Here is a 14,558-nt window from a genome sequence, read left to right on the forward strand (position 1 = left end):
AACTTAGAGGGAACTTAGCCCAGCATGCAATGTTTTAACTTGATATGAGAGGCAAGACCATATTGCATGTTGACACCTATAAAGAAACAGCTCCATATTAAAGATGAGATGTGCTGCAGACAACCTATAACTTTACAAGGCTACATTTGGCTTGCTGGTAGCACTTGAGCTACTACTGACTTTTGAACCCCATTTAAAGTTTTAAATTTAGAACATTTGTACCAAACAGTCATCTGGTATAGAAGAAATATCAATATACTTGAGTTTTAGGATTACATTTCAAAGAATGGGAAAAACTATTTTGCAAAATTCCTGATGAGTAAAAATGTGAGGTAGTTCTTCTCAAATGAAGTAAAAAGCTAGTTAATTTCCTTACCCAAGTCTCTCCTTGCTCTCCTCTGGTGTCAGCTGGTCAAAGGTTTTGGCCTCATCTGCACCAAGGAAAGCATCATGGTCATACTCAAAGTTCTGTGCATCATCATGGACCTTGTCACTGAGTTGCGGGTCATGGTGAACACGGTCCTTCTTGTCCGTGGGTTTGGTGAGGACACAGACCGCACAAAGGGATAGGTACACAAGAAACTGCTGAATGGTCATGACGATTCAAGATGAACCTTTGGGATATTAACAGACAAGTCATTTAGAGGTTTGCTTCTCCCAAGATACTCATTCAGATTCAATTTTCTGTGTTTAATAATGAACGATGGATGAATCCAGACACCCGGAATTTCTGCCCAACTTTTCATTTTGTTCTGCCTTACTCACCCACGGATTACAAGTAGCCACTGCATTTCTATAGGGCCCCCCTCCGAGGCTAACAACACCACGCAGATCAGCCTTCAGCAAGGCTCTTCCAAGACCTTTATTGTCAAGTCCATAACTAGTGTCTTCAGATGGTTTAAAAAATACAATTGAATCGGTTTAAAGTTATGGGAGTTTGAAAATTGCATACTGAACATGCACCATTTTTTGCGGTTTCCAGGCGCACACACGTGTGTTATGCACTAATTAAGTGCATACACCACTAATTAAGTCTGCAGTCTTCAAAACTGGTTTGCTCACATCAATTGTCCGTGCCTTTTAAATTAGAGCCAATTTCTTATAAGCTTGTCTTATTTTGTAGCTCACAATTAGACCTAAACAATTTGAGGCAAATTTGAAGTAAGTTAGGTCAATAATTTTGAAGTTATTAACATTTAAAATTGACAAGTCTTGGTTAACTGTTATCTCATACAGGATTGTTTTGTTTTGTTTAACTTTTTACACCATGCCCATCAGCAGGATATACAGGTGTCTTGCAGACATAAGAAATCCCACTGAAGTCAATGGGACTCCATATTAGTGGAGCCCATTTAAGGAACGGGGCCTTAGCCTACCGGATGAACAGACACTATTAAGCCTTTGGCAAATGGTTGCTTTTTAAGTATATGTCTACACAACAAATGTTACAGTGGCACAACTGCAGCACAGACACTTGCTACAGCAACAGAAGAATTCTTTTCGGTCACTGTAGTAAATCCACCCTTTCCAGAGGCAATAGCTAAGCCGATGAAAGTATTATTTTGTCGACCTCTTGGTACTTACACCAGAGCTTAGGTCGACAGAACAACTACTCTTGTGGTGTGAATTTTTCACATCCCTGAGGAAGGTAGTTTGGTTGATCTAAGTTTTAGGTGTTGACGAGCCATAAGTCTACAAATGCATAGTGCACTAATAACAGAGAGGCAACAGCTGGCCTTTGTCAACTGGGTCCTGTCGGTCATAGAACTAGGATATTCTCCCCATCATTTTTCCCCCTCAATAAATCTTGTGCGACCAGCAGCAAAAATCTACATTACTACGTTAAAGTTGCAGCGTTAAGGACTAAACCAAAAAACAATCACGTTATTCTTATCCTATGATTCACCATATTTAATGTCTTTTAAAAAGATGCTTTGTTTCTTTCAAATATGAGGAATTATATTAGTATCACCTCTATTGGAGGTGCAGCAATATTGACTGAAAATAAAAACAAAACCCCAAAGATGTGCAGCCCTCCAGACAAACACTTGGTTTGCTACTGTCAAACTCATTCAGTGCAGAGGGCTGAATTTCACTTTAAAACATTTTCTGTGGTTTTGGGAAAATTAAGACTATATACTCTTCTTGATCTACAACAGAATTCCTACTGATGTCAATGTACAGTCTGCACAAAGATTAATGGCAGAATGTAGTCTTAATACAGAAAATGTTTTTGTTTTTGTTCAGTAACGTCTTGTATTCAGCATCACCCAACGGGGAAAACTCATTTTTAGGAGCATTGTTCTCCAACCCCAACCTCCTTTCTTTACTTCTCTCCCACTTCCTGGGTCTTTATATTGCTTCTCCTTTCTTCCTTCTGCATTTCCTTCACTGAAGTAACTCCCAAATCCACCCACCATGGGTTTCACTCCTACTCTTTCCCCATGCCATCTGCAATGATCAGAAATGAATTAGTTAATGACGACATTTAAAATTGCATCACTAAGCTTTAGAGTTAACACTCCAGTTAGATTAATAGGGACAGGAAGGCACACCTCAGCACAATTGTTTCAGGCTGTCTGCAGACTCAGGAAGACAATGTGGCTATTCACAAAGTATACTTGGCAACCATGAGACCGAGAAACTGTTTTTCAAACAACATTCTGCAGAATCTAAGATTTTAACATTTCATGTAAGCCGCATCCTGCCCACACAGCCTTATGGTTTGACACCACTGACCTAGATCAGGGGTCTCAAACATGCGGCCCGTGGGGTTATTTCCTGCGGCCCACCAGCTCCTCGCGACCTCCACAGCGTTTACCTAGAGCAGCTCCGGCCTGGCGCACACCGGGGACAGGGCAGGCTCCCTGCCTGCCTGCCCTGCACCTGCGCCGCTCCGAGAAGCGGCTGGGACCTCGGGGAGGGGGGACACAGGGGTCTCGTCTGTGTGTTACCCTGGCCGCTCCTCTAGATACCCCCCCCCAAAACTCCCATTCCCAGCCAATGGGAACTTTGGGGGAGATACCTAGAGGAGCGGCCAAAGCAACACACAGATCCCTGTGCCCCCCTCCAGGTCCCGGCCGCTTCCCGGAGCGGCGCAGAGGCAGGGCAAGCTGGCAGCCTGCCCTGCTCCCCGAACCCCTCCTGCAGTTGAACCCCCTGCCCTGAGCCCCCTGCCACACCCCACACCCCTCCTGCACCCGACCTCCTGCCCTAAGCTCCCTGCCGCACCCCTCCTGCACCCCAACCCCCTGCTGAGCCCCCTGCTGCACCCCGCCCCCCTTCCCTGAGCTCCCTGCCAAACCCCACACCCCTCCTGCACCCCAACCCCCTGCCCTGAGCTGCCTGCCGTACCCTGCACCCCGACCCCCTGCCCTGAGCCCCCAGCCACACCCCTCCTGCGCCCCCTGGGGGCAGAGTTGGGGTGGGGATTTCAGGGAAGGGGGTGGAATGGGGGCAGGAAAGGGGTGGGAAGAGGCGGGGCCTCACGGAAGGGGTGGAGTGGGGGCAGGGCCAGGGAAGCGGTGGGGGGTGGGATGGTCAGTGGTGTGGCCCTCAGGCCAATGTACTAGTCTTCATGTGGCCCTCGTGGTCATTTGAGTTTGAGACCCCTGACCTAGATGCTACTTTATTGCCTCCAAATTAAACATAGGTACTATCTCCAAAAGTTGAACGTTGCAGCCAAATTAGAAATGATACATTGCAGAGAGATACTACAATGATGCACAGCCTGGATTAAAAGACAATGAATGCAAATACACACTGAAGACTAATGTTTAACTTGGAAAAGTTCAAATATTCTGGTTTGATTTATTAGATTCATGCAGTAAGAAGATTCAATTAGGGCAATCATATCCCTAATTGTCCTTAGCCCAACACATCCAATACAAATAGGTAACAAACTGTAGACTATTTATTCTGAATCCTGATCAGATACTTCAGTGGTCTTCAAACCCTAGAATCAGATTACAAATGCACATCTCTTCCCCGGCCCCAAATTTTTTTTAGGAGACAGGTATTACATAAAAGTAGACTCATGAAGGGTAAACTATTCTAGTCTCCAAAGGTAAGCAAGTGTCTCTCCCATCTCTCACACAAATATTTCCTTTGATTATCTGATTTAATTAGTCATAACTTGAATTTAGAAGTATGAGTGGGTAACATACCTATACCCAATATCTAAATCATAGGCACTCACATTCACCCACTATGGTACAAGTGGAGATGTTTACATAAAAAGAGTAAAGTCCTGCAAGAAGTAGCTTTATAAAACTAAGTTCTATTTCACAGAAATAGGAGTCATGAAAAAAGCCTCCCACGTTAGTTTAAACTACTTCAAGAGGTTAAAAAGCCAATAACAAAAAGGAAAGTTTGCCATCCTTTAAGCAAGTGAAACAAGTAGGAAAAGTTAAATAAATACATACTTGAACAGTTACTTGAGTCTTCTTGTAAATCACAGTATTTCTGTTGTTTAAGTGGCGCATAACCACATTACAAATATTAGTTTAAGATGATGTAAATAGCACAGTAACGAATAATATCCAATGGATTTGTGCAGTCTGTTTGCCACATGAATCACTGTGAAGTTGTTAGGATGAGATTCAATGCCACATTCAACACAGATGTAGGTTTCCCAGGCAGTGGAAGAGATTAAAGATTATTATGACTGAAGAAATAATCAGATGAAGATAATCCTGCTATGTAACTAATATTCACACCAAGAGATATGAAGTTAAAACAGATGGAACAAGCAACCCTGACAAAGAGCTCCACCATTCATATTACGCAAGAACTCTGTATTTGGAGTTGCCAATCTCAAAGCAGATCACATTATAAAACTTGTGATATTGAAGCTAGACATACAGTGGTTATAAATTACAAAGCCTTTATATCAATCATGGTATGTCTTCATGTTCTGGTTCTTATCTATAAGAAGATTTAGAAGAATCAGCAGGTTCTCAGAGTACCAGAATAAAATAAAGGTAGAGAGAGACTTCAAAGATTTGTACTGTTTTGCTTAGAGAGATGTATAAGAAAGAATATTACAGAGGACATACGGCATATTGCATGGTAAAGAGAAGGAAAAGGGGAGCCCATATTTAATTACTCATAATACAAAAACAAAGACATTATATGAATCAAAATGCTGCAAATAACTAATCATGCCCCCACATACACACACACACAATTCATAATTCATCTATGACTTCATTATCACAAGGTATCATTGAGCATGGGGATTTAGGAAAGTTTAAAAGAGTATTAGACATTTGTGGATAATACGACCATCTACAGTTATGTTACCAGAACGGACTGATTTAAATCAAAGTGATTTGAGTCACTGATTTTAATCATGATTTAAATCAGCAAGCAGAAAACCTTGATTTAAATCATCAGTTTTAATCGTTCATTTGTACTTTATTTTCTTAAGGAAAGTTTGATTTTTACTGGTTAGTAACCATTAAAATATGTTGATCTGCAATTAAATATAGATTTTTATGCTAAATTTGGTGCTTCTTTTTGCTAACCAGAAGGATACACAGTAGCTATACATTTGTTTAAGCAATTATATAGCTTAATTTACATTCAGATTCTTAATTTTTACATTTATTATGCTAGAAAATGGGGAATGATGTACAGTGGACTCGCATCTTACGTGGGAGTTAGGTTCTAAAGTCAGTGCATAAGGCTAAAATCGCATATAGTCAAAATTACCCTTGCAAATCCCTTAAATCGCCCATAAAGTACAGTATACTGTACACGGTTTTCAAGTTGATTGCGTAGGCTCATCTGCTGCTGGCTGTTTTTCCTTGAAAAACATGGTGATTGGCAACTGTCGCTGTTGTCTCTTGAGCTGCTCAAACATTTCTTGGTGTGGTCTCAAATCTTCTGTAATACTATGTGTGATTTTGAGGCTTCGTTCCATAGAGGGATCGTATTCAGAAATTAAATCATTCAAGTGTTTCGCTGCTTGGAATACTTCAGCAAATTGGGCTTGTCCTTCTGATTTCAAAAGTGTAAGTGCGGTTGGGCATTTTTTTCCAGAAGAGCCCAGTCTCGTCAGCATTAAAAACTTGTTCTGGAAGATAGCTCTTTTCTTCTATGATTTTCTTTAATTGTTCGGGGGTAGGCTTTTGCTGCCTCTTCATTGACAGAGGCAGCTTCACCAGTACACTGCAAGTTTTTGAGGCTAAAGCGGTTCCTAAAACTTGGCTGGCTTTGAATTCTCTCTCATCAGAAGGCTGTCCCTCTTCAGCGGCAGGTTTGAACAGCGTGTAGAGGTTAAGAGCCTTTTCTCGCAACGTGTTGCCATTGATAGGCACACGTTTACAGTTCACGTCTTCCAGCCATAAGTTTAATGCCATTTCAGTCTTCACTAAAGTCTTATCATGCACCTGGCTCATCACCTTAGCAGTTATTGGAGCACTTAATGCCACGGCTTGATGAATTTCTCTCTCTCGAATCTTGATGACATGGATGCTAGATTCGTTGTGGCCATATTTATGCGCCACATTGGAGACCAACATACTGTCTCTCAATAAGTCCAGCACAGCCAGTTTTTCCTCCAGCGCTGGAACAGATCACTGATTCTTTGGTTGAGCACCAGACGAAGTAGTTGGCTTGCATTTAGGGGCCATGTTGTATGAAAAATATGTACAGTATCTTTAAACACTAGAATCACACTCCGTGCGGCAAGATGCTCACACGATGAGAGGCATGCGGGAACTGAGACAGACTGAGGGAATAGCAAATTCACGTCTCCCATCTCACGCTCACTCCAGGGCATACACTCATCTAGTGGAATGGTGGGCGGAATCGCCCGCACTATTTACAGATATCTTGTTATTTTTCTTTATTTTTGCCGAGCGCATATTATTGAATTCGCATAAGTTAAATGAGCATATGATGTGACTCACCTGTATTTCTTATTTATAAATTTATAATACTTGTGATTTGTGTCAAGCTCAGCATTTTTTAAAATTTAAGTACCTTAAATGTGTTGGATACATTCAAAAAGAATAATCAAAAATAATTTTAAATGCAAAACAACTGATTTATGAAACAAATACATATTATTTATAGGTAGTGAATTGAATTAATGGTTTCTGGTCACCATGTCCTTCACAATTTCAGAACTAGTAGATCTCATCCTATCACACCTAGTTTTTTTCCCCACAGATTGGAAGAAGAAAACAAGCTTTCTTGCTTTTTCAACTCTCAACTGGTTTCTTAACTTTGAAGGAACTACTAGTAATTGAACTGAACTAGCTGAATAAACTGAAATGAAGAAAATATTCTCTCTGTACCTGTAGAAGAAGCTACTGCTATCAGAAGCTGGTTTAGCACTTCAGCAAATTCTGGTTCCAGGTGCTCAGCCAGTGATTTCCATCAGTTCAGTGTTCTGACTTTCATTAAAAATTGGTGATAAACATGTACTGTTTAATACTATTTTTTGTGTATTAAAATAATTTAAATTAAATATGGTAAATTTAAGCCTTAATATAGGCTGTCAATTGCAAATAGGTTTGTTTTTAAAAAATAAACCTGTATTTAGTTTAAATTTTACAAAAATGCAATTTAAATAGAAAATAGGATTTTTTTAAACAAATCGTCTATTTTTATCAACCCTGTATGCTACACAGCAAAAGGGTTGGGTTTTTGCTTAATGAATGTAAACCCTTATGCTTAGGGCATTAAATCAAACACTAAATGAACAAGGTTAAGAAAGAAGCTTTTATGAGTAGGTTATTCCATAACTATTCATTGTAGGGTTTCTTATACTTTCTGCTGAAGCACCTGGCGGTTGCCAGAGCCAAGTTACAGGATTTGATGGACCACCGGTTGAATCCCATGTAGCAAATCTTGTGTTTCCTATAAATTCCTTAAACCAAGCCCGCCCAACAGAACAAGGAGCAGACAGAGAAAGAATGTAAGATTTAGAAAGGCAACCAACCTACTTTCTGATCAAATTTAACTGCACTTCATATGTCTGTATGGAAAACAAACGCATAAAAGCATTTCCTCCCTCCTGGCTATATAATCAAGACGATCAAACATGGAAATTATAGTGGGTAGGCAGGTGGCAAGTCAGTGATTTATCTTTTGTTCACTGATTGTTAAAAAAAAACAAAAAAACCTAAGTAGTGTCACCCTGAATGCTGGAACATTTGGAAGGAGGGAGGGGAACATCATCTGGAAACCTCCAAGAATGTCAGGTGTTCTCAGCTACCTTCTGCAACAGAAACATGTATCACCATAAAACTAGGATTCCTCAGCTCCATAAAGCATTCAGGCAGTCTGCCATCTTAACTGTGCATGAACATATCTACTCTGAAGAGAGAGAACACCCAGCAAACCTGATTTGCCACAGAGACTCTCATGCAACTGTTCTATTTGATTTAATTTAATTTTGTTCATTATTTCAAGTTTTGATATTCTAATCAAAGAACATAATTGTACTACTTTAAACAAAAAGTTCTGCCTCTAAAGATCTCAAAATGCTTTACAGACACTAATTCAGGTCTCACAACACTGCTCCAGCCATAGACATTATGGTTATGAAAATTACTAGTACTTATATACTGCTTTACATTTTCAAAACTCTTACAAACACAAGAAATGTGATAGCAGATGCTTCAGGGAAAAATTTAAATATTCTATAATGAAATTGAAAATGTCCAGAACCACCACCTGGTAAAGGAAATTTTTTGCCAACCTCAGGAAGTTAGCAGTTGGCTTAATTCCTGAAGCATAAGGGTTTATATCTTTTATTAATATTAATTATAATATCCATAATTTTATTAAAGTTTCTAATCCTACTAAGCTGTTGACCTCAGTATCTTGTTGTTCAGTTCATTCCATCACATTAAAAAGATTTAAATGTGTTGCTTTTTGTTTGCTGTATGTCCCTGTGTTCTTGTATTATGAGAAAGATTAAGCAGGAACAGGCAAATGACTTTCTCTATGCTATGTCATTTTTATATTTCTCTATTTTGTGCCATGATTTTTTCTACTTTTTAAATTACACTGTCCTAACCTTTTTAATTGTTCCTCATGTACAACTCTTTCCATGCATCTAGTCAATTTTATAACCTTCTCTGAACCCTACGAGCTGGGATGACCAGAACATAACACAGTATTCAGGTGGAGAGTAAACATCATATTAAGGAGTACTTGTGGCACCTTAGAGACTAACAAATTTAGTTGAGCATAAGCTTTCGTGAGCTACAGCTCACTTCATCGGTGAATGCATCCGATGAAGTGAGCTGTAGCTCACGAAAGCTTATGCTCAACTAAATTTGTTAAGTCTCTAAGGTGCCACAAGTACTCCTTTTCTTTTTGCAAATACAGACTAACACAGCTGCTACTCTATAATCCCACCATATTAAGGTGTCTCCATATTACAATTATGTTTTGAAACCAGTTTGTAATGCTTTCATATAACCCTGTTACAATGACAGAGACAGAATTGTGTCCACTGAAGTTTTTCTGCCTTACAGATGCCTGAATCATCTATGAACCCACTCCTCAGATGCAGCCTACCCTATACTAATCAGCATTTTCTGGGAAAACTCAGAGCACTCTAATGACATGCACACAGAACATTTCAAGTAGATAATACTCCCAGCTCTGTGTTTTAGGACATACCAGAGTGTAAAGGGAAACCTGCAAAACCAAACACTTTTAAGGGAGTCCTATCCACACCAGAAAAAAAAAAAAAAAAAAAAAAAACAGGTGTGCAAGACTGGTTACAGGAAGACAACCATGTGTCAGACTAGTCTTCTGGTAGGGATGATGCTGTTAGATGCCACAATTGCAGAGTTTCATGCATGCTGTATGTAGACACAAACGATACTCTGAAGCAGTTTGTTGGTTCTAACCTGTAAAGTTGTAGCATGGTCAGGACCGTAATCATTTCAGGGTGGATAAAAATAAACGATTAAAAAAAAAATTAGGATTTTTCCTCAAAAAGCATTTTATCAAAAAAAATCCGATTTAAATAAAAAAAATCTATCTAAAGATAGTTTTAATTAAGATACATTATAGCTCAAAGATATCTCATCATGGAATAGGGATTATAAATTCTAGTTCTATAGTATGAGACAATATATTCATGTAATGTTTAAGAAAAGTTTTGTAAATGAGTTCCAATAGTTCATGGATTAGGGACCCAATCTTATGGGGTTCCACAGGCTTCTGTATAGATTATTTAGGTTAATCTTTCTATCTACCCAGTGCTCAGTCTAGAAGATACCATCAGAGATGCTGAGTTTTGCAGTTCTCAAACTGTGGATTTGTGTCTCCAGAAGTAACATGCTTGTTAACAGCAAAAATGTTTTAAAATAAATAATATATAGAGGTGAGAAATAACAGACCTCAACTATATTGTACCTCTGCAAATTTGTGTACACAGAGTCAATCCCTTACCTCTCTCTAAAAGTGCAAAGTTTCTAAAGGTTCAACGAATAGAAGATTGTTGGGAGCCGAATAGATCTGGACAAGGGGAAGAAGTCTGGAGATAAATGTGAGAAGCGAGGGACATATGCTTGTTTTGTTTAAAATATTATATGTTTGTTGTTGAATAAAAAATTCAAGAATACTTAACATTGTTGTTTTAGTTAAAAAAAAATATTTAAATGTCTGTCTGGTGATGTTCTCCTCCTAATACAGCCTGGCAAGAAAATCCTCCAAATATTAATGATTAACCTGTTGAATTGAAGATAGTGCACCTCCCAATGGCTTCATAAATATCTGCTTCAATTACCTTTGGTAAATGAAATAACCAATCATTCATTTTCTGATATAGCTGTAAAACTAAATCTGAAAGGTTTTCAAAATAAATCACTGTTTAAAAATGTATAGTGTGTCCCTTCTAAAAATGAAACCTACATCTATTTCTGAGTTGTGAAGAATATGTATTAAGGTTATAACAACCAACAAGAATGCACTTTTATGTAGAAAACCATGATTAAATCATGATTTATATCAATTTGATTTAAATAAAATCCACCCAGAATCATTTTAATAATTTCCACCCTATCCAAACATTAGACTCCTCTGACACAATCTCATACCCACTATCAGAGATTTTGTTCCAATGCAAACAAGAGAAAAATCTTTAGCTAAAGTTATTATTAAAGAGAATGTTTTCTGCAAGTCATCAACAGTTCTGTCTACAGAATATGACAAAACTTTTGCAACATCTAAAGACCCTCTAAATTATGTTACAATCAATAGGAAAAGCAAGCCATCATTTACCTCACTGATGTAAGTTTTTTCCACTAAGTCACAATAAGCAAGCCATGAACTAACAATATGTTTATAATCAACACTAGCCCACTCTCTGTTAAGCTACCTGCATAAATGGGTACTGGGGTTCATCGTGGGTACTAGGAAGTGGTAATTAATGGCTTGGAGTTGAGAGACCTCTACTTGCAACAATAGGAGCTCATAGCAATCTTAACTTGTTTAAGATCTGAATGCTGATCTTCATGTTATTCCTTTCTTGCAAAAAGTATCTGCAGCAAGAGGTCACTCACAACAGTGCAACACTTGAATGGCTCTTTAGCACCTAGCACAAGGGGGTCCTGGTCTATGACTAGAACTCCGAGGTGCTACAATAATACATTAAAAAAAAATCTCTTCCAGCACACAGAAAAAACATGGACAACACAGCTCAACAAATCTTGAAATTATGCTCAAGTTTGTCTTTTAATAATATTAACATGGATTCCATGAACCAGCCCATGGCCTAAAGATGTGTCTTGTCACACAAACACCAGATCTTTACTCATGATCCTGGTTGAAAATCAGGAGGTGCAGTACATACTCACCTGGTGGCGGAGAGAGGGAATAGTTGACATTACTCACACAACCGCTCTAGTCAAATACAAAGAAATATTTACCGGCTTTGAAGTTTTTCCATTTCAAAATCTGGTGGTTACAGCAAAGGTCACTGCTGCATAGGGTGGACAAGGGGAAAAGAATGCAGCAACCCTCAGCACGAGGCATGGAGAAATAGCTGTAGTATCCAACTGCACTGTTTTCATAGAGATGACTATTTTAGAGAGATTGTTTCACGTACCCCCATGTAGCTAATATGTCAATTCACATATCCTCTGGGACAAAGTATAATGGAAATGCAAAATTACTTATTTCAGGGCATTTATACAGGTCTTTTATCATCTGGGTATCTAAACTCTACTTAGTTTTATTATCCATCAATATGAGTAATGGTGAGAAACAGTACAGCAATTTACCGTGGGTGAATAAAAAATTCATTCACCCGCACAGCTGACATTTCGACAACTTGAAACCTTATTTGGCTCTTCTGTTAACATTCAGTGAACAAGACAACAGACATGCTGTTTTTTATTAAATAAAAAATTCAATTTTGAAGTGGCGCATCTCCTCTCAATTTCTCAAAGGGTGATGCAATAAATCAGCACAAATGACCATCCAGTGAGCCACATGCCATTCCAGATACACGTACAGGGTCACATCCTAGGTCTCAAGAGCTTTTTTAAGTAGTGACAGACTTCAGGCCCTTATAAGTCATACAAGCAGCCACAGGTAAGCTCCTTGTGGGCAGGGCTAGTCTTGAGGGTGGCCCTAAATCTCTGACGGTCCGAAGCTGGCACTGGACAACAGGGGATGATCACTCAATAATTGCCCTGTTCTGTTCACTCCCTCTGAAGCACCTGGCACCATCTGTTGGAAGACAGGATACTGGACTAGCTAGACCGCCGATCTGTCCCACTATGGTATGGCCGCTCTTGTAGTCTCCATGCGGCGCTCAGTGCCGAACACACGAATGAGGCTTTGTCAATAACGAAGGCTCTTGGTGAGTTAAGTCTCACGTCATCAGCCCCCGCTTTCAGGGCCCTTAAAGTCCCCTCCCCCCAACTGTGGCCTCTGGAGCAGCTACACAAACACCAGGGTTGGTTCTGCAGCCACCAGCCGCTGCACCCCGCGTCCCTTCCCTGGCCTGCCCCACTGACCCTGCCCCCAAGCCAGGCTGGGGCGCTTGCACGAGGGCGGGCGCGCCACGCCCTCGGGCCCGGGCGGGCCGCTGCACGAGCGTCCCCCCGACCCCAGTCCCAGGCGGGGGCGAGGAACAAAGGCGCACCCCCCCCCGCACACACACACTTCCAGCGGCAGAACGTCACGGCCAAGCCGCCGCTCCCCGCGTGAGCCCCGGGCCAGAGCGCGCCCCCAGGCGGGCCCCAGGCTCCCCTCCCCCGCGGGGGAGCCGCCCGGCCCTGAGCACCGGGCCCCCAGGCCGGGGAGGGCCCGCAGCGCGCGGGGGCCCGGCCCAGGGCTGCCACCTCCCTTCCCGGGTGACAGGCCCCGGCGCCAGCGGGTGGCGGAGGCCGACACCCCCGGTTACCTTCTTCCCGCCAGGAGACCCTCCGGCTTCGCTCTCCTTCAGCTCGCCACCCGCCGCGCGGACCGGAAACAGCGGCGCCCGCCCCGCCCTCGGCGCCCGCCCGGCCACCCAATCAGGAATCGCCCCCGCCTCCCTCGCCGCCACGCGCGGGGCTCGGATTGGGCGCCCCGTCGGCTTTCCTCCCGCCGCGCGGCGGCGCCGGAGGGCTGCGGCGACTCGGCCTGGATTGGCTGGAAAGCGCCACGTCCTCAGGCGCGCGCCGGCTCGCGGGTCCGCCCACTTCGGGGCTTCCCTCGTCCCTCCGCCCGCGCGCCGGCGTCCAGGGGTGGGTGGGTGGGGGGGTGGGTGCGGTCTCTTCTCTGCGCAAGCGTCGACGCCGAAGCTGAGGCTTGGGATTGCCACGAGCGCAGAGGAATGAGGGGGGCGCGAGGGCAGGGAGTGACCGTTAGAAAGGGCGGGAAAAGAAGGCTATGACCGTTGGCGGAGGGGGAGGGGCGATCCCGGCACTGGGAGGCGAGGCAGCCCTGGGCTCTCATGACCTTTTCCATGGGGTTGGCGGGCTACTCCCGTCACGGGTCCTGCCTGGTCTTGTGAAGGAGAGCTTCGGAGTGGAGGCGGAGTAGCAGCCGTGTTCGGCTGTAGCCGCAGGGAGACCGAGGAGTCCTTGTGGCACCTCAGAGGCTGACACATTTATCTGAACATATGCTTTCCTCAGCTACAGCTCACTTCTTCGGACGCATGCAGTGGAAAATACGGGGGGGATTTTATATACACAGAGAACATGAAACAATGGGTATTACCAGACAGACTGTAACGAGCGTGATCAGGACTGGTGAGCTATTACCAGCAGGAGAGCGTTGTTCTAAGTCAGCCATAAAAATGTTGGCATACTGTGGGGCCATGCGGGTTCCCATGGCAGTGCCGCTGATTTGAAGGTATACATTGTCCCCAAATGTGAAATAGTTATGGGTGAGGACAAAGTCACAAAGTTCAGCCATCAGGTTTGCCGTGACATTATCGGGGATAGTGTTCCTGATGGCTTGTAATCCATCTTTGTGTGGGATGTTGGTGTAGAGGGCTTCTGCATCCATAGTGGCCGGGAGGGTGTTATCAGGAAGATCACTGATGGATTGTAGTTTCCTCAGGAAGTCAGTGGTGTCTCGAAGGT

The 14,558-nt window shown here is 42.3% G+C and overlaps 1 protein-coding gene across 3 annotated transcripts in view; it reads right to left on the reverse strand.

The window, feature by feature from the left end:
- CALU (calumenin) overlaps positions 1-13,517 on the reverse strand; it is a 29,249-nt gene extending 15,732 nt beyond the window's left edge. For all 3 annotated transcript variants that reach the window (XM_048836796.2, XM_048836797.2, XM_048836795.2), the window contains exons 1-2: positions 13,391-13,517; positions 377-614 (exon numbers count right to left, since the gene is read on the reverse strand). In XM_048836796.2, the coding sequence (XP_048692753.2) occupies positions 377-597 (221 nt within the window). In that variant the 5' untranslated portion in view covers positions 598-614; positions 13,391-13,517. The remainder of the gene's footprint in view (positions 1-376; positions 615-13,390) is intronic.
- Positions 13,518-14,558: the final 1,041 nt, after the last annotated feature.

This window comes from Caretta caretta, chromosome 1, assembly GCF_965140235.1.
Source record: "Caretta caretta isolate rCarCar2 chromosome 1, rCarCar1.hap1, whole genome shotgun sequence".
Taxonomy (NCBI): domain Eukaryota; kingdom Metazoa; phylum Chordata; order Testudines; family Cheloniidae; genus Caretta; species Caretta caretta.